The sequence below is a fragment of the Dermacentor andersoni genome, chromosome 10 (assembly GCF_023375885.2).
Source record: "Dermacentor andersoni chromosome 10, qqDerAnde1_hic_scaffold, whole genome shotgun sequence".
NCBI lineage: Eukaryota > Metazoa > Arthropoda > Arachnida > Ixodida > Ixodidae > Dermacentor > Dermacentor andersoni.
The window spans coordinates 118321882-118342546 of record NC_092823.1 but is presented as its reverse complement, the minus strand read 5'-3'; the positions used below and the strand labels follow the sequence as shown (position 1 = coordinate 118342546).

General features: G+C 48.7%; 1 protein-coding gene across 1 annotated transcript; it reads left to right on the top strand.

The window, feature by feature from the left end:
• The first annotated feature begins 272 nt into the window (after positions 1–272).
• Positions 273–17291, top strand: LOC129387967 (uncharacterized). The gene is made up of 3 exons (XM_055077851.1): positions 273–510; positions 5701–5985; positions 16657–17291. The coding sequence occupies exons 1-3, from the start codon at positions 277–279 to the stop codon at positions 16933–16935; spliced, it is 798 nt and encodes a 265-aa protein (XP_054933826.1). The 5' UTR covers positions 273–276; the 3' UTR covers positions 16936–17291.
• The last annotated feature ends 3374 nt before the right edge of the window (positions 17292–20665 follow it).

The window sequence follows — 20665 nt, the reverse complement described above, 5'->3', positions numbered from 1 at the left end:
GCAGCACCTAACTGTTCTGACTAAAACCAGTATAGCCATTTTGGGGTGGAGGGAGAAGTAGGAGGAGGTTATCGCCTCTTGTTGACTCGAAGGACAGGCGCGTAACTGCTAAGCTGCAAAACGTGTTGCCGACTGTGAAATTTTGTGTAGAGTTTTCATTAAACCACCGCTTAACGAAAGCTTCGATTTCACAATGCAGAATGAGTGTTGGATTTGCATAAATATTTCAAATACTTTTTTTGTTTTGTTCCCCGGTTATATAGCTACACGGATTGGATGGCCGACACGGACCAGGCGAAGGTCGAGCAGAAGTTTCGATCGTACGGCCTGGTAGGCATGGACGCGCCGCAGCTTGACGCGCATAAGCTGCGATGCAGTCGCTACGATGGATCGATCGAGCTCAGCAAGGACGACTTCATCTACAACCGCGTCAAGGTCTACGGGTACATTGCCAAGGACTGCGTCGTACTGATAAGGCCCCTCTCGAAAAATATCCTCGATTATTTAGAGGTACGTGCAACCAAACTACCACGGTGTAAGGTTGCCTTATAGCTAGGGAACGTTAATTGTCTTTCGCTGAATCCTGGATATCCTGGCCTCACAAAAGAAATACTTGCCCTCACAATCAGCGCCAGTTCAGCAGTTCAGTTACCGCCTCCTCGACCTACACATCACCATCATGATCATCATCACCAGCCTGGTTACGCCCACTGTAGGGCAAAGTCTCCCCTGCCATACTTCTCAAACTACCCGGGTCATGTACTAATTGTGGCCATGTTGTCCCTGCAAACTTCTTAATCTCCTCCGCCCACATAACTTTCTGCCGCCACCTGCTACGCTTCCCTTCTCTTGGAATCCAGTCCGTAACCCTTAATGACCATCGGTTTTCTTTCCTCCTCATTTAATGTCCTGCCCATGCCCTTTTCTTTTTCTTGACTTCAACTAAGATGTCATTAACTCGCGTTTGTTCCCTCACCCAATCTGCTCTTTTCTTATCCCTTAACGTTACACCTATCATTACTTACACAGCTATTCCGTAAAATTAGCGACCCAGACGCCGGCAGACCGCAACCGCTGCGACGTGAAGAGCAAGCGAAAAGAGTTCGCGCAATGGTTACAAACCAGTAGGCCCCGGCTTTGCCGCTTTTAAATCAACGAAACAAATCGCAATGTATGGTGCTCACGAAAATTCGGCCGCACAAGAAAGGGCATGGCAACGCTCCAGACGACGACTTCAACGGAAGGCGCGAACATCAACATCATCGCCTGCATGTCGGCAAACGGCCTGCTGCGCTGGCCGTTTGACTTTTGCCAACCAGTGACTTTTTGCCAACCTTTCTGCCCAAGTTGACTCTGAGGAACCGGATACAGAGGTCGTCTTTATTTTCGACAACGCTCCCGCTCACAAGGGTGCAAAACAGGCAAATATGGTCACCTCGAACCATATTATTAAGCGCCTGTCGCCATAAGTCCTTTGCCTCATCCAATTGAGGAAGTTTTCTCCAAGTTCAAATTTCAAGTTAAACAGTATCTCAGTGGGCGTTGTGACGCAGTGCTGGTGACTCCACAAGGAGTCACGCAAAAGGAGCACAAGCGCTCGTTGCTTGTGAATGCTGTACAAGACGCAATGCCACTTGTTCAACGCGTGGATTGGGCGGCATTCGACAGGCACAGCTTTTGTTCAGGCTGCGCTCAGAGAGGAGGACATGTAGTCATTCTCGATTTGTTTCTACAAACCTATTCAGAAAGTTCCCTGGTGTCTGGTGAAATCAAATACCGCATCGAATAAATTGCATCTTTTCGTTCAGGAGGTCTCACCGCATTTTTGTACATCTGGTGTCGACCGAGATGTCATATTGAACACATCACGACGCTATTTTGCAGGTTGTCCTTCTTGTAGCCCGTACTTATGTTTTGTGAGAAAAGAATGCGCACTCAATGCCATGCATCCGAGATCCAGCCTGTGTTCAATTTTACACTTATATTTGACTAACGCGCGGCAATCATCAAAGTGTTGGTCTATGCTATGATCTTTTGTTATGAGGTCGCTAGCATAAAACGGTTGCTGGTCATATTAGAGCAATGGTTCTATCATGATGAATTCATTTCTAAGAAAAAAGTTTGAATAAACGCGTATATCTCGCCCTTTAAAATAACTTATTTCGTATCAATGCCACGCTTACTGGAGAGTGCTAGCTAAGTATTCTTCAAGGTGACGTCATATCAGTCACCCTGATAATATGGATTGCGCCTCTAGATTCGCCTGTTCTCTAGCATTGTACCTTACTCGAATTGTTCGGGACAGTGCATGCGTGGGTGAGAACTACGGTGACGTCACGCGGATCACCAGAGATCACATCATTCGACTTTGTGATAATGAGCTGTTACTCTTTGAAAGCCATTTGGTTTGATATGCATACCGGCAGGTTAGTAGAGAGCATCCTTGGGTGACAACCTTGGTGACGTCACGTCAGTTATTAGTGATAATTTTATTTGGCTATCTGATAGTGCAACGACTATAGTGTGACGCAACGAGCTATGGAAAGAAGAATGATAGGTGTAACGTTAAGGGATAAGAAAAGAGCAGATTGGGTGAGGGAACGAACGCGAGTTAATGATATCTTAGTTGAAATCAAGAAAGAGAAAGGGGCATGGGCAGGACACGTAATGAGGAGGAAAGATAACCGATGGTCATTAAGAGTTACGGAATGGATTCCAAGGGAAGGAAAGCGTAGCAGAGGGCGGCAGAAAGTTAGGTGGGCGGATGAGATTAAGAAGTTTGCAGGGACGACATGGCCACAATTAGTACATGACCGGGGTAGTTGGAGACGTATGGGAGAGGCCTTTGCCTTGCTGTGGGCATAACCAGGCTGATGATGATGATGATGATGATGATGATGATGAACTCTTAATAGGGAGTGATCCTGTTGCGTTAAATAACCTGCTTTTCAAAATTTTTGGAAGTGGTACCTAAAACCCATGTTTTCCTTTCTTTTTTCTCCTTAAAGTAGAGTGAGAAACGGAGATAGAGTAAAGGAACGTAGAGCACGTGCGCATTTCCCCCCCCCCCCCCTTACATATGTGTCCAGCAGCCCCGCTTTGTTGCAGATGACTTGTGGTTGGGAGCGCTGCCGTTTTTCTACACACCCGTGCACTTTATTGGCATAGCTTTCTTGATTTCAACTAAGATCTCGTTAACACGCGTTTGTTCCCTCACCCAATCTGCTCTTTTCTTATCCCTTAACTTTACACCCATCATTCTTTTTTCCATAGCTCGTTGCGTCGTCCTCAATTTAAGTAGAACCCCTTTTGTAAGCCTCCAGGCTTCTACCCCGTACACGAGCACTGGTAAGACAGCTATTATACACGTTTCTCTTGAGCGATAATGGCAACCTGCCGTTCATGATCTGAGAATGCCTGCCAAATGCACCCCAGCCCATTCTTATTCTTCTGATTATTTCAGTCTCATGATGCGGATCCACGGTCACTACCTGCCCTAAGTAGATGTATTCCCTTACCACTTCCAGTGCCTCGCTACCCATTGTAAATTGCTGTTCTCTTCCGAGACTGTTAAACATTACTTTAGCTTTCTGCAGATTAATTTTTAGACCAACTCTTCTGCTTTGCCTCTCCAGGTCAGTGAGCATACACTGCAATTGGTCCCCTGAGCTACTAAGCAAGGCAATATCATCAGCGAATCGCAAGTTACTAAGGTATTCTCCATTAGCTTTTATCCACAATTCTTCCCAATCAAGGTCTCTGAATACCTCCTGTAAACACGCTGTGAACAGCATTGGAGAGATCGTATCTCCCCGCCTCACGCCTTTCTTTATTGGGATTTTGTTGCTTTCTTTATGGAGGACTACAGTGGCTGTGGAGCCGCTATAGATATCTTTCAGTATTTTTAGATACGGGTCGTCTACACCATGATTCCATAAAGCCTCCATGACTGCTGAGGTTTCGACTGAATCAAACGCTTTCTCGTAATCAATGAAAGCTATATATCAGGGTTGGTTATATTCCGCACATTTCTTTATCACCTAATTGATAGTGTGAATATGGTCAATTATTGGGTAGCCTTTGCGGAATCCTGCCCGGTCCTTTGGTTGACGGAAGTCTAAGGTGTTCCTGATTCTATTTGCAATTACCTTAGTAAATACTTTGTAGGCAACGGACAGTAAGCTGATCGGTCTATAATTTTCCAAGTCATTGGCGTCCCGTTTCTTATGGATTAGGATTATGTTAGCATTCTTCCAAGATTCCGATACGCTCGAGGTCATGAGGCATTGCGTATACAGGGTGTCCAGTTTTTCTAGAACAACCTGCCCACCATCTTTCAACAAATCTGCTGTTACCTCATACTCCCCAGCTGCCTTCCCCCTTTGCGTAGCTCCCATGGTTTTCTTTACGTCTTCCGGCGTTACTTGTGGGATTTCAAATTCCTCTAGACTGTTCTCCCTTCCATTATCATCGTTTGTGCGACTGGAACTGTATAAATCTCTATAGAACTCCTCAGACACTTGAACTCTCTCGGCCATATTAGTAATGGTATTGCCGGCTTTGTCTCTTAACACATACATCTGATTCTTGCCTATTCCTAGTTTGTTCTTCACTGCTTTTAGGCATCCTCCGTTCCTGAGAGCATGTTCAATTCTATCCATAATATACTTCCTTATGTCAGCTGTCTTACGCTTGTTGATTAACTTGGAAAGTTCTGCCAGTTCTATTCTAGCTGTAGGGTTAGAGGCTTTCATACATTGGCGTTTCTTGATCATATTTTACCGTCTCCTGCGATAGCTTACTGGTATCCTCTCTAGCGAAAGTACAACCGACTTCTATTGCACACTCCTTAATCATGCCCATAAAATTGTCGTTCATTGCTGCAACAATAAGGTCCTCTTCCTGAGGGAAAGCCGAATACCTGTTCTGTAGCTTGATCCGGAATTCCTTTGAATTATGCCCCAGCGAAATAATCCCTCTTGTTCCTCACAGTTGCACACTTATTAGTACATTTCAACTGGAATATTCTTTTACGCACTTGTAATTAGTATGTGGGAAAATGTCCCATATATTACATATCTCGAGTTACAGATGCGCGGAACAATTTACCAGATGATAATGAGTACAGGCATGTGGAATAATTCCTGTATCAGTGACTGCTTCATTGGAATGCAGTTCCTCGTTTCTATTGTCACGTGAATTGAGAAACGGTAAAAATATTGCGTTTATACGCCGTTCGCTATATTTCGTGATTATATGTCCTATGTTGCATCTACGTAAGTGAATAACACGGATATTTTCACATCTAACTGGAAGGTTTGCTGAGCGAGTTTAAAAGTGTAATTAAAATGCTTAATCTTGTGCCGCAGAAGCTCCAATAAGGAGGTGGGACATTTCTGACAATATGTTACACTTACGTGGCGAAACCTATGTTGAAAAAGATTAGGATGTCCCGCATAGTGAAACTTTTATTTGTGGAACAACAAAGACAGTGATGTACAGGGGCAGGGGCCGGAAGCCAAACCGGCGGAAAAAACTGGCGCTTAAGAACGCTTGTTTCACAAAGGCTCCACATAGTAAGCGGTACACTTTCACCATGCATATGTTCCGCTTCGCGTAATGTACTGGGGAAACGAGATTAACAGTGTAGTAAAGATGGGTGTGCAAGCTCAGGCACAGCGTACGCATCTTGTCGCTCAGGGCACCGAGCTTGTGGTGGACTCCCCTTCAAAGGTGGTCGTGGTTCCACACATGTTCGGCCTGCCGCCCCTCTACTACCTCCAGATGAAAGAGGACTACGTCAACTACGCGCTCGGAGGAACGGTCCTGGCCCGGAAGTTCTTTCGCGTTGCGCTCGACGGCACGTGGAAGAAGTTGACGACCGAGAAGATGCTCACCGCCCGAGATTGCTACGCGAAGCTGTCTTCGCGCTTCCACGATAAGCTAAGCGAAGACCGCTTCCACGACGTATTCAGCACGGCTGAGGTAATGCCCAGCAGAATGTCGGGTACGATTGTAGTGGGTTTATGTTCATGACAGGCGGATCTTGAGCACACACACATACAAAAAGAGAACAGAAAGAACGTATGGTCCTGTCTGCTTTTTTTTTTTCGTGTGTGTTGTTGCGCCTCAGGTCCTGTCTATAATGAAGTGCATGCTGCCGCGAACGTCAAACTGTCACAACAGAGGTGTTGTGCATTACGAGCAAGCTTTAGCCCGGGGTTGACTTGGACTTCCCTCCAGAGGCAAAACGCAGACGTGCTTGCGTGAGGGAACCGCTGGACCGGTTTCCATGAAATTTAATGCACTTGAGAGGAAACGTCACATTCGAGGAACTGCAGGCAGCGCAATTTTCACTGAGGACCTTACATTTTTTTTCTACAAGAACTGTCGAAAATCAGTGTCCAAAAGAAAAAAAAAAGCACGAAGTTTCCAAAGTGATCACTGTGCACCAACAACAGATATCACGTTATTGTAAACTTCATCTGGCAGAGGACCTGAAGCGGAAAAAAAGCTTGGTATATGTGTTTATGCCTTGCGTATGATTCTGACCTCTTGCTCAAACATTAGTGGCATACTGTAGAGCAGCAGATTATTCACAAGTTTGCTATTCTTGTCATGTCGTAATAGGTTCAGTTTACACAATTTTGATATGTCAATAATTTACTGAATTACAGAGCTGAAACTTGCTACTCGATGATTTTCTTTTTTAGTTTGTAATTTCCAACTTTTTTGTTAAAACTATTTAGGGCTTAAATTAAAGCCACTTCCAGAAGCCACGATATGTTTAAATGATCTTTTAAACGCAACAATCTCCATAAAATTAGCTGTGCGGGTTGTCGAGAAAAACGACTTCTCTGTTTCCATCGCATGTTTTTAGATATGAGCTCCTGAGCGAAACCTTTAGTTTGTCACCAAAGTGATTACCATTAACGGAATACCAGTTTTCGCGGGGTGTATAGGGGGCAGCAAGAACGCCGGTAGAGACATCTTATGACGCCGAGTTTAACTATAGAGCACCAGTTTCTACGATATAATACTTAACTGATGGTGTATATAAAGCGCTGGTGAAGCCATAACCATTAAAGTACACGCCTTTTATGATGATATTGCACGAGAACACTTGTGCAAGACATAAATGCTTCAAGTGATGTGTAGTTGGACAAAGCGTTGCAAGATGTCGCTACCAGCTTTCCTACCGGTCAGCAATCGAGATAAGCAAGAGATCTATAGAGTATTGGTGGGGAAAAAATTCGAGGACACCTAAGCACTTCTTATGAGTGCTGTAAAAAAGCATTAATGTCCAATTGATATTCGATGAGTGGTCCTTCGAGTTATGAACTCTTCGCGGGCAAGCGAGTTTGTTGAGACGCTTGGCGCATTTTGACTTGGCCTTACCAAGATGCACTTTGAACGCGGAGGAGAGCTTGTGTGAACAAGGAACGCGCGTACAACACAGGTTTTCGAGAGCGGCGGTGACGTGACGTGGCGTCGCGGCGATGCCCTCTCCTTTCACGCAATACCACGGCAGGATGTGTTCCCTTTCGCCAGCTCTGCTCCGTCGAGGCCTGAGCCAGCAAGCCCGAGCAAGCCTCACGAACACGCGGGGCGCGCGCGCAACGTGGTGTCGCAGCCACTGAGAAGTTTCGCTGCTGCAGACGCCGCCGGCTGTTTCGCTCAATGGGCCAATGGACGCTTTCGCATCGAAAACGCTTAGGGAAATTTTCTCTTTGCAACAACGTCCCCCTCCACTTTCCCCCTTCGCGCATCTTACTAACTGGGGAGTCACTCGAGAGCTAGCGCCTTTTACAGTGGGGCTGTTAGAACCTCGCTGGGTTTCTCTTTGCGTCCGCAGCTTCGCCGAGCTGGAGAAGAGAGAGCTTCGATAGAGTGAAAGCAGAGTGAAGCATAGTGAGGCGGCGACGGTGGGTGCAGCTAGCGGGGGAGAAGGAGCGGCACGCACGCTGCCGAGGAACGCGACCCAGATGCGTGCCCTCTGCTGTGGAGCGAGGCAGGGGGGTCAGGCGAAGAAGGAGGGGCGTTCTTTCTCGGCGGCTGCTAGGGTGCCGCGATGTCCTTCTCACTCGCCACTCCGTACAGAGTGGAGACAACCGCGGCGTCTGCTACGGCGTTGACTACGGGAATCACGGACGCCATAGTAGACGCCGTTGGCGGACGCCATCAGGACGCGTTGCCGACGCTCGCGTGCCTTGTGTGCGGCTTGGCACTACTTTACTGGCCTTCCCCCAGCTCCGCTGATTTTCCGTGTTTGCGATAGCAGAGCCACGCATAAATTAACCTTGGCGCGTTTCCTCGACGTCGCTCCCCCCAATTCGGCCACCCCTCGACGACCTACTACGAAAACAGACGAAAGAGACAAATCAATCCGCATTAATATACGCCTCCACCTTACAGGTCGTTCCCAACGCTGCCGAAGATACACGGTGTACGCAAGCAACATCCCCGTGCAGCGGCGAAATGTGGTTTACGGCGCAGCTGGCTGTAATAATTACAGGATTAGAGAATTCGCAATTGGTTGGTTTATGATAGCGTACAGCAATACTAGACATGTTAGGAGCTTAGCGCGCGCACATGGTATCCCGCGAATTCAGCAGCTGCTGCGGAGACAACGAAGCGCCGACGAACACATCTCGAGGAGCATTCGGCGTTCCTCTTGGCTAAGCATTTCTGCAGCTTTGACAGTGCTGCGAACGACTTGCTGAATGGAGAATAGTGTTTCATTCCTTTCATAAAGCGACTAACTTAAAAAAAGCGTTCGGCTATTCGCTTATACACTTACAATCATTCTCTTTAAAGTAGAGTTATTTCTTAGCGAATTGCCATTTTTCCGTATCGTGTGTCTAGGCTATATTTGGGTCGATGCCGGAGATAGAACAGCTTAAGAAATGTCGACCGATCGACATGCGCTGCTAGATATGTGCCCCTGGGTCCAGTGGTGAGTGTGATGTTCCGGATATGTGTAACTTGCTCAAGGAGACATTGTCTTTCACTGACTTCAACTGGAGGTTGAATCGCCTTCCAGCATTATATGGTTTCTTCGACAATTTAAAGCAAAGCTTTCTTTAGGAGCCTTGCATGTCATTCCTGACCGTGGCTACATTGGTGCTGTTGCCGATAGCTCACATTCAAGGTAGCACTGTTTTTTACTGCATCCTTACAGTCCTCCTGCCTGCTGGCCTTGTTTTCTACAGAATTACACAGTCATAGAAGAAAGAGAAGAATTCAAGGGCGCTTAGGTATCACTACGTGGATGAATGCGAAATTATTGGCGAGATCTCTCCGATGACACCGCGGCCTCGTTCGCGTACTTGCGTGGCCGTACAAACACGCAGCGCAGCTACTGACAGAGAAGTGAAAGTCGAAGGTTCGTTCATGCCAGCGCACGACAGAACTCACCGATATGACCGCACCGGCTGGCAGCGCCATGCGCCAGTCGTGATATGCGCCAGTGATATGTGGACGGGCCACACAGTTGCCGCTTCCCGGCATCTGCACCTAATGCAACCGTAACCTTACCGGGAAGCGCTTGCGGCGAACGCTATGCGTGAAGGCGAGCTTTCTGGTTCGTTTTTCTTTCCCCCGCCCGGCCGGCGCCGCCTCTGCCTCGTATGCACGGAGGTGAGCGCCATCCAGAGGTGCTTCGAGGAACCCAGCTGCCCACGCGGCGCGCGCCTCCCATTGATTGGCTGTGACCACGTGATTTTTTCTACCTGCTCCGGCCAGACCACCGGATTTTCTGCTTCCTGAGCCGTATCATGATTTCGCATTAATATTGTCCGAAAATTCTAATCGCAACATATATACATGACGAAGAGCACGATTTCTAATATGGCAAAGCTCTCTGCTGCTATTTCTTTAGGGTTTGTGGTTTGATGCATCTGCTTGGTCGATCTGTTGGGGATTGGATTGGAAAAACTTTAATAGAAGTCCTGCAGGACGCACGTCAGCGCGCAGTGGGCGTCTCCCACGCAGGGACCGACAGGGAGTACCTGGCGGCCGCTGCGCGGAGTAAAGGGTTATTTATCTACTATCTATAAGGTCGGCGTGCTCTGGTCGGCGTACCGACTCTTCATACAATGTGGTAGCAAAGGGGGCATGTCCCGTAGACAGCACAATTTGCGGTCACGTGGGGCACGTAGTAGGGTTCTCTGCGTCTTCCCATCTTCAATGGGAGGCAGGTAATTGCTACAGTGCAAACCACCGGTGCAGGATGCCGTGTACTAAGTTTCATAGCATTCATTAACCCGCTTGACAAAAGCTTTGATTTTAATATTCCAACGTGTGGGGTGGATCTGCATAATTCTTTACGCTTTAGCATTACGCGTGTCAATATGGCAAAATAGTTTATGGTTGTGAAGTTTGGGAAGCCGGTGACGCGGTTGAGGTAGGGGAGAGATGGAAGGGCTTAGAAGAGCGTGCATGTGTGGATTATATATATATATATATATATATTGACACGTGTACTTATCTGGCGACCACGTTTCGCCACCTAACAAATGTAATCGCACAGCATGGGACGCGCCTGCATGTATCCGAAGTTTCTGGAAAGTTATCGATGCTTCTATCCGCTGTCTGTTGTCGCCGAGACTTATGTTATCTGATTTTATCACCTGACGCGAATGGTGTAGAACTTTGTGGAAGGCACGCGGGTCCGAACGATTAGTCTGGAACATTCGACGACTGCTCTATAAAAGCCGACCCGCTTGACCCGCAGATCAGATTTCCGACGATCGCCGACTGTGTTCGCTGCTTTCGTTGTGCTATAAGTGTAGCCTGTTTTGTGGGCACAGGTTCGCCCAATAAAATCTAGTTTTGCCTTTCACAGTATTGCTACTGTGTTCTTAACGTCACCACCACGTGACATCTGGTGGAGGTGCTAGTGCGTTCATGTACCGAACGCCCCCGCAAAGCCGCGATCCAAGCCCGAAGCCCGAGGACAAAACCAACATCGCCCAAGACCAGCGTGCTAGCCGCAGACTTCAAGGACTGCACCCAGAGCACGGACTTCTACCTGAGTCGACAAAGAAGATCGTGGTCAAAACAACCCCAATGGCTGCCCCAGCGTCCCCCGTTATCCTACAACAACCTCGGGACCCACCAACCTTCCATGGAGCAGCGACTGAAGACCCGGAATCATGGCTGGAGACCTACGAACGCATCGCGACGTTCAACAACTGGGACTCCGACGACAAGCTGCGGCATGTCTACTTCGCTTTAGAAGACGCCGCCAGAACTTGGTTTGAGAACAGGGAATCGACCTTGACAACGTGGGACCTGTTCCGTAGCGGCTTCCTGCGCACCTTTACAAGCGTCGTGCGCAAGGAAAGGGCTGAAGCTATGCTGGACGCCCGAGTGCAGCTACCAAACGAGAACGTTACCATCTTTACGGAAGAAATGAGCCGCCTATTCCGCCACGCCGACCCGGAAATGTCCGAGGAAAAGAAAGTCCGGCTACTGATGCGTGGTGTAAAGGAGGAACTTTTCGCCGGTATGGTACGAAGCCCACCGAAGACCGTCGACGAGTTTCTTCGCGAGGCCACTAGCATCGAGAAGACACTCGAGATGCGCAACCGGCAATTCGACCGCCGCACCAACTCTACAAACTATGCCGGCGTTCAATCGCTGGCCTCCGACGACCTGCGCGAGGCTATCAGGGCAGTCGTACGAGAGGAGCTCCAGAAGATCTTCCCGTCGTCGCAGCCTCAAGTGGCCTCGATCGCTGACATCGTCAAAGATGAGGTTCAGCGGTCGCTTGGGGTTCCGGAGGTGCAACCTCAATTACCGCAACCCCAGCCAGAAGCGATGACCTACGCCGCCGTCGCACGCCGTCAAGGTCCTCCTCCGCGACCGCGACAGCGCCCTGTAACGCCGCAATTCCGTCGACCACCCCCGCCGCCAGCACGCCCACCCGTCGCCCAGCGCAGCTACCCGAGGAAGACAGACGTATGGCGCGCTCCTGACCACCGCCCGCTGTGCTACCACTGCGGAGAAGCGGGTCACGTCTACCGACGATGTCCATACCGGGAGATGGGACTGCGAGGTTTCGCCGTCAACGCTCCGCGCCCGCAGCAAGGTGAACGCCCTCGCGATATCGCTGACTACCTCGCGGCTACTCAGTGGAGCTCTCGACGACCGTCGCGTTCGCCATCACCAGGCCGCTACCTGTCGCCGCAGCGCCGACCATTCACTGGCCCAGCCCGGGGCCGGTCAGCAAGCCCATATCCGGAAAACTAAAAGCAGCAACCGATGGAGGTGCGGTTGCTGTCCGTCGAACTGACGAAGACCCTCCGCCGCCGACGAAGACGCCGAAGAAACTACCTCGACAACATAACGACGCGCCGCCGTCCCGACGAAGTCTGGAAAGAAAGAATGCGACGACGAAAGACGACCTGACGACGTCACATACCAGCCACAGGTCAACGCGACGCAGCCGTGATCCGACGCCAAGACCTAACTGCAACGCCAGACAAAGAACCACCGACCTCGAGGTGCTTCTGGACGGCCACGCAGTTACCGCCTTAGTGGACACAGGGGCTGATTACTCCGTAATGAGTGGACACATCGCCGCCCAGTTGAAGAAAGTTAAGACCGCATGGGAAGGCCCTCAAATTCGGACCGCTGGAGGACACCTCATCACGCCGACTGGAATCTGCACGGCAAGAATAACCATTCATGACCGGACTTATCCTGCCACCTTCGTTATCCTGCAACAGTGTTCACGAGACGTCATTCTCGGCATGGACTTCCTGAACCAACACGGCGCAATCATCGACCTGAAGTCGCAGTCAGTAACGCTGTCGGAAGATCAAGCGATACCGTCGGAGAGCCCTCGTAGTCACCACGCCTTGAGTGTGCTCGAAGATCAAGTGAGCATCCCGCCTCGCTGCAGCATCGTTATTTCGGTCGGCACCGAAACACCCGCTGACGTAGAAGGCGTCATCGAAGGCGACCAACATCTACTGCTCGACCGTGAAATTTGCGTCGCAAGAGGGATCGCTCGACTCCACGGAGGAAACACGAAAGTGTTGCTGACAAACTTCAGCAAGGAGTTCAAGCACATCAACAAGGGCACGACGATCGCATACATCGAGGAAATTCAGGAAACCAGCGATGCCTTTGTCCTCTCGGATTCTGTTGCATCTACCCCGACGACCGTAGTTCCCGAGCCAGACTTCGACATAAATCCAAGTCTCCCTGTGATTAAGCAGCAACAGCTCAGAAGTCTGCTTCGACGATACAAAGACTGCTTTTCGACGTCATCGAGGATTCGACAAACACCAGTCGCAAAGCATCGCATAATAACCGAAGAGTGCGCTCGACCACTACGCCAGAGCCCTTACCGAGTTTCGACGCGAGAACGCGAAGCTATAAGACAACAAGTCGACGAAATGCTGCGCGACGACATCATCCAGCCGTCGAAAAGCCCGTGGGCCTCTCCTGTAGTCCTGGTAAAGAAAAAGGACGGAACCCTACGCTTCTGCGTCGATTATCGTCGACTGAACAAGATCACGAAGAAGGATGTGTACCCCCTTCCACGGATAGACGACGCATTGGATCGGCTCTGCAACGCTAAATACTTCTCGTCGATGGACCTCAAGTCTGGCTACTGGCAAATAGAAGTCGACGAGAGAGATCGCGAAAAGACTGCCTTCATCACGCCAGACGGCCTCTACGAGTTCAAGGTCATGCCATTCGGACTGTGCTCGGCGCCTGCAACGTTTCAGCGCGTCATGGACACGGTGTTAGCCGGACTGAAGTGGCAGACGTGCCTTGTTTACCTGGATGACGTCGTTGTCTTCGCCGGAAATTTCGACGATCACCTTAGGCGGCTCTCGACAGTGTTGGAAGCCATCAAGTTATCAGGGCTCACTCTGAAGCCGGAAAAGTGCCGTTTCGCTTACGATGAGCTTTTGTTCCTAGGCCACGTGATCAGCAAATCAGGAGTACGCCCCGACCCACAGAAGACAGCTGCCATCGCAAAGTTCCCGCAGCCAACCGACAAGAAGGCAGTGCGCAGATTCCTTGGCATGTGTGCCTACTATAGGCGCTTTGTCAAGGACTTTTCACGCATCGCTGAGCCGCTGACAAAGCTAACTAAATGTGACGTCGAGTTCAAGTGGGAAACGCCGCAGGCCGGCGCATTTCAAGAACTCAAACGACGCATGCAGTCGCCGCCCGTACTTGCGCACTTCGACGAGCACGCCGATACCGAAATACACACTGACGCCAGTAGCCTAGGCCTCGGTGCCGTCCTAGTCCAGAGAAAAGATGGACATGAACACGTGATAGCTTACGCTAGCCGGTCGTTGTCAAAAGCGGAAGGCAATTATTCTACAACCGAAAAGGAATGCCTCGCCATCGTTTGGGCTACAGCGAAATTTCGCCCTTACCTCTATGGCAGGCCATTCAAAGTGGTCAGCGATCATCACGCGTTGTGTTGGCTAGCTAACTTAAAGGACCCTTCAGGACGGCTGGCGCGGTGGAGCCTCAGACTACAAGAATACGACATCACTGTAACATACAAGTCCGGAAGAAAACACTCAGATGCCGATTGCCTATCCCGCGCCCCCATTGACCCACCGCCGCAAGATGACGAGGATGACGACACCTTCCTTGGCATAATAAGCGCGGAAGACTTCGCCGAACAACAACGAGGGGACCCGGAGCTAAAAGCCCTAGTCGAGTATTTGGAAGGGCACACCGACGTTGTCCCTAGGGCATTTAAGCGTGGATTATCTTCGTTCACGCTTCAAAACAACCTACTCGTGAAGAAGAACTTCTCACCAGTCCGCGCCAGCTACCTCCTTGTTGTACCGTCAGCGCTGCGTCCAGAGATACTGTACGCCCTACACGACGATCCAACCGCTGGGCACCTCGGATTCTCCCGTACGCTGTCGAGAATACAGGAAAGGTATTACTGGCCGCGTCTGACCGCCGACGTCGCCCGTTACGTCAAGACATGCCGAGATTGTCAACGACGCAAGACACCACCGACAAGGCCAGCTGGATTACTACAGCCGATCGAACCTCCTCGCCGACCATTCCAGCAGATTGGGATGGATTTGTTGGGGCCGTTTCCGATGTCAACATCCGGGAATAAGTGGATCGTCGTGGCGACGGACTATCTCACCCGCTTTGCTGAAACTAAAGCTCTACCAAAAGGCAGCGCAGCCGAAGTGGCGAAATTTTTCGTCGAAAACATCCTGCTGCGACATGGTGCCCCAGAAGTCCTCATCACCGACAGAGGAACGGCTTTTACAGCAGAGCTCACCCAAGCCATTCTGCAGTACAGCCAGACAAGCCACAGGAGGACAACTGCCTACCATCCGCAGACGAATGGTCTCACGGAGCGCCTGAACAAGACCCTCGCCGACATGCTAGCAATGTACGTAACCTTTGCGTACAACACGGCGGTGCAAGAAACAACACAGATCACGCCGTTCAAGCTGGTCTACGGCAGGAACCCGACGACGACGCTTGACGCCATGCTGCCGCACGTAACTGACGAAGAGAATGTTGACGTCGCTAGCTATCTCCAGCGCGCCGAAGAAGCCCGACAGCTCGCCCGCCTGCGAATCAAGAGCCAGCAGAGGACCGACAGCCGACACTACAACCTCCGACGACGCTTCGTCGAGTACCAGCCTGGCGACCGTGTTTGGGTCTGGACCCCGATACGCCGACGAGGACTCAGTGAGAAGCTACTCCGACGCTATTTCGGACCCTACAAGGTCATCCGACGTATTGGCGCTCTGGATTATGAGGTCGTGCCAGACGGCATTTCGCATTCACAGCGGCGCCGCGCACGATCTGAAGTGGTCCACGTGGTGCGCCTTAAACCCTTTTACGGACGCTGACGAACTTCGTCATTTTTGTTCTTTTCTTTGCTACGAGTGCTTTTGTTTATTAACTTCGTTTGTTTGCAGCATCGGGTCGATGCTTTTTAAGAGGGGGGTATTGACACGTGTACTTATCTGGCGACCACGTTTCGCCACCTAACAAATGTAATCGCACAGCATGGGACGCGCCTGCATGTATCCGAAGTTTCTGGAAAGTTATCGATGCTTCTATCCGCTGTCTGTTGTCGCCGAGACTTATGTTATCTGATTTTATCACCTGACGCGAATGGTGTAGAACTTTGTGGAAGGCACGCGGGTCCGAACGATTAGTCTGGAACATTCGACGACTGCTCTATAAAAGCCGACCCGCTTGACCCGCAGATCAGATTTCCGACGATCGCCGACTGTGTTCGCTGCTTTCGTTGTGCTATAAGTGTAGCCTGTTTTGTGGGCACAGGTTCGCCCAATAAAATCTAGTTTTTCCTTTCACAGTATTGCTACTGTGTTCTTAACGTCACCACCACGTGACAATATATATACATATATATATATATAAAGTGCAAGTGACGGTAGTATGCTCCAGACCACCATCAGTGGCACTTCACTTCTCGAAGAGGCTGGACATTGTCGAGTGAGCCGCTGAACAACACTTTGCAATGTGGTGAATGAGGTTTGAATCACGGATCCGGGAGCTCAAAGGGGTGCGACGTAATGCCAAAGCATCTCTCCCCCATTTACCGCTATAACGCTTTTGAAATCTTTTTATTCTCTCCTCCGTGATCCCTCTCTCGGCGTGCAGGCTTTCAGGGTCGCCTACAGCGTGAAGGCGGCCACCGGCCATTGGCCCGGCTCGAGTGACCAGTCACACGTCACGGCCTCGGACACGGTGTTCTTCAAGCTCGCCTGTCAGACACTGTGCGTGACCCGGGGCGCACCCCAGGACCCAAACAGCCTCGACGGGCTGACCGCTCACGCCGCCTGCCTGTACGCGGCGGGAACGATGCCGCAGTTTCACAGCGCGTTCCAATGCACGAAGTCGAAGAAGATGTGGGGCCTGAGAAAGTGCAAGATGACGTGACCATCAAACTTGCAAACAGAGAGAGGGAGGAATGTCTACATTGAAACTGTTGACCAAATAGCGTAATATTCATTTCTTTACAGGTAGGAGGATGGGAACGTAGTGGCAAAAGCGATAGCAAGCCAAGTCACTATAGACTTAGGTTGCTGCAGAAAATTGTTTCGTGTTCTAAGAAGTCACGGAATACTGTTTAATAGCGATTCTCGTCGTTTGATTACTGTAATGCTGAGATATTGCGTGATATATGTTATGCTACTGGATTTATCCATGTTGTAGTCGGGACTACCCACGGGTACCGGGTTCTGGATCCAAACAAACTATATAATTTCAATGAATTTTAATGAAAGACAATTGAATAAAATAAAAATTTAGTGGAAGCTCAGTCATTCTGCATCATTCAATTTGCGAGTTCTTGGCCCAAATGGACGTTTACGCCTCTTTTATGTGTGTTCTTGTATACTGAGGACGTCGAACGCTATACGTTCATAACCGGCTGCACGCGGTTACCTTGAGTGCCCATATCGACAGTCAAAATAACTAGTACTGTTGGGCGCAGTATTAGTCATGGTCTTATCCTTTTGGGTGCGAACACAAGGTTCTGACGTTATTTGTAATTCTAATGATTGTCACGGAAAGAATAATCGACATGTGCGAAAGAAGCGCAGGATCAAATAAAGAATTGTGCATATTTCTGCATGCTTGACCTGAATGACTGTACACAAGGTATAAAAAAAGCGCTAGTTTGCAATCCACAATGAAAGCGACTACAACGCAGCAAACGGCAAGGCACGGTGGAGTAGATGGGTGACAGAGAAGTGCTACCAATAGCATATTCTACGTTCGTCATGTAAGTTCCATTTTGGGTGCAGTGTAGGCGCTTTCGTTAGAAAAGTTAACCCCTTTTATTTTACATTTGCTTCTAACAGTAGCACTCACACACAACACAGCTCCTTCAGGACTGCACAGAATCATCTTGCACCTGTGCATGAGTGCCCACACTGTCGCTCTGTAATGCCTAAGTCTTATTAGGTATGACAATATACCTTTCATAGGTTAGTGTAGTGACGGGCTGCCTGTACATCAGGTGTCTATATTATGTGGTACACTTGAAATATACCATTAAAATCCATGCCTCTCTGCCACCTTTGTAGCTAGAGTACGTGTCTGGGCTGACGCTAAATACAAAAAAAAACAGCAATGATAAACAGTCTACCTAAAGCACACTCATTAACTTTTTACTCACGCCCTCTAGAATACACGGCCAACTTACGAAAGTGATGCATAGAAGTGACGGAATCATGTTTGCTGAAATCTCAGGACTACCACCACTTTTGAAATGCCGGTCTTTACCACGAGCTAAATTTAAAATGAGCATCAGAGCTAAGATCGCCTCGAACACCGATTGATTTATTCACCGCGATTCAACGTCCCAAAGCAACAACTGGGACTATGAGACACGTAGCATACAGTACACGGATGGCTCCAAAATAATTGTGACTGCCTGGAAATATTTGACGTGCACGTAAATGTAAGTACACTGGCGTATTTCCTTCCTTTCTTTTTTTGCATTTCGCTTTCTTTATATGCGCCTTTTTTATATCAAACCCGTGACCTCGTGTTCGGCTCCAGAACGCTACAGCCACTGCACAACCACGACGGGTGCCCCAAACTGCAACGGGAGCGCCTTTTGGAAACAAGTTACCTATGCGTCAGTGTATTCAACACATCAAATTTTAAAGACTGTTATCTCGCAATCTTAGGATTTCTGTTAAGCAGACGCCATTTCAGTACCGCTCTGCTTCACCTTCGCAACTGCAACATTTCGCCTAAACCGAATAAGCGAAAAGTTAAACAAGTTTTATGTAACCGTCCTATGGCTAGTGTTGCAATTTTCTTGCGGCTAGCCTTTTCGCAGACACTTGTAGTGTAGCTGTGTAAATGGCGGGGTCTATGAAAGTGTTCCGCATTAGAAAGCGACTGCGCTAAGCAGATCCATTGCAATGTATACCTGGGTACGCGATCTAGGAACAACAGTGACAAAACCAAACGAATGTTTATATGGGCAATGCTCAAGACCGGTTTTCACTTTATATTCACTGTACAGCTTCTGCAAGCTCGCAGATTCATTCAAAGCATTGCTTTTGCATCGAGGATGGGGTTGCAAGGAGCAGTGATGTTACAATGTAAAACACTGTTACAAGCAGCCGTGTTGTTACAACGAGAAACCATGATGTTTCATGAATATTTCGTGCCCAATTTTATGCTCAGTAAATAGCTCCGTATATATATATTTGCCTTTAATATGTACTTTCTTGCATGTAATTCCTTGCGCGTATACACTTACTGGTAATTCCAACGGCGCGTCATTTTCGGCTTTTTCGCGTGTTTCTAATGTTTCTAAACACCGTTCGAACACATTTGAAATTCCGGTGATGTGTCCATGCTCTCTTTCAATTGCCATCTTTGTATTTGTTATTGTTTCTGTTGCTTTATCTTACGAAAGTACAAAACTGTGTACTTGAATACCCGTCAGTAATACAGGTAGCGATGAATATACCCTTTCAATACTTTTTTGTTTGTGCTGTGCAGTTTTGCTTTTGCTTTTTTGTATGGATTTTCGTGTCATCTGTATCGTGTTTTGTTTTTTACATTGCGTGATTGTTTCCTTGACGCTGTTTTGTAGCGGAATTCTCTTCAAGTGTAATTAATATGTACCTCACCCTGCCCTCAATCAACGCCTCTCTGGAGGCCTGTGAGGTTTTTCTAAATAAGTATTTGGCCTTTTCCTTAGCTTTCACATTGCTGCTCGCCGAATTGTCCCTTGCGTTTGTATCTAACGACTTTGATTTCTTAACAGCGATAGTCTACGACGTCTCACCGAGGGTGTTACTTGGAATTCACCATAATTTTACTATTTGTTGGGTCTTCCACCTCTATAAACCATTATGTTACGATTTCACTAGCAGAACACTAAAAAAAACGTTTCTAGTAACCATGCAAATGGCTCGCCACTTTCGCTTTACTTCGTTATTTCTCAGTTCTTGTCTCTTTCACTTGTACCATAATATACCTTTCGCACATTTGTTCTTTCTCTTTCCCATTCTGCATTTCCCGACGGCCGTATACTTCTCTATAGCGCACCGCAATTTTCCCGAACACCCTGTTCATTATCGATATCTTCATTTTTCTCTCCTCTTGTATATCGTTTTCTCTTCCTCTCCTCCTGTTCGGCAAGTCTATATTTCCTTTCTTTCCTCTTTATCCTACTTTGTTTTTATCATTTCCTTTTCCCTACTTTTTTACTTTCTTTCGTCCCCTCCTTTTCTTTCCTTCTCTCTTCGTTATCCCTCAGTAGCTTTTCTCCTTTCTGACTTTTCTCTTTTCCACTTTATGATTTCTCTCTCGCTCTTTATTTTTTCCCTTTCAATCCGCGTGTCTGCTTATTGAGTGCGTTCTGTAGAAAGTAGGATGAAGGAGCCCCTACGTGAATGGAAGAGGAGCAATAAAATGTGACCACTTATAACGATCTCGTTAAGGCCTTTTACCTCAGTCGCCGAACCTTCCCCCCACCTCACCCCAAATTCAGCCGGGCGCAGGCTACCACCTTGCACCTGCTACAAACAAACACGTACCCTTCACCCACCCGCCTCCACCTTATATTCCCAGACGTTTACAGTACCCCCAACTGCCGGTGCTGTGGCATTCACCCAGCTACGCTTCCCATATGCTA

What these genes read in the sequence shown, in the direction of transcription:
- LOC129387967 (XM_055077851.1), top strand. Translation starts at nt 277, where the DNA reads ATGGCCGACACGGACCAGGCGAAGGTCGAGCAGAAGTTTCGATCGTAC. An exon ending in ATATCCTCGATTATTTAGAG is followed by an intron (nt 511 to 5,700) that starts GTACGTGCAACC and finishes CTTGTCGCTCAG; the next exon opens with GGCACCGAGCTTGTGGTGGA. An exon ending in ACGTATTCAGCACGGCTGAG is followed by an intron (nt 5,986 to 16,656) that starts GTAATGCCCAGC and finishes CTCGGCGTGCAG; the next exon opens with GCTTTCAGGGTCGCCTACAG.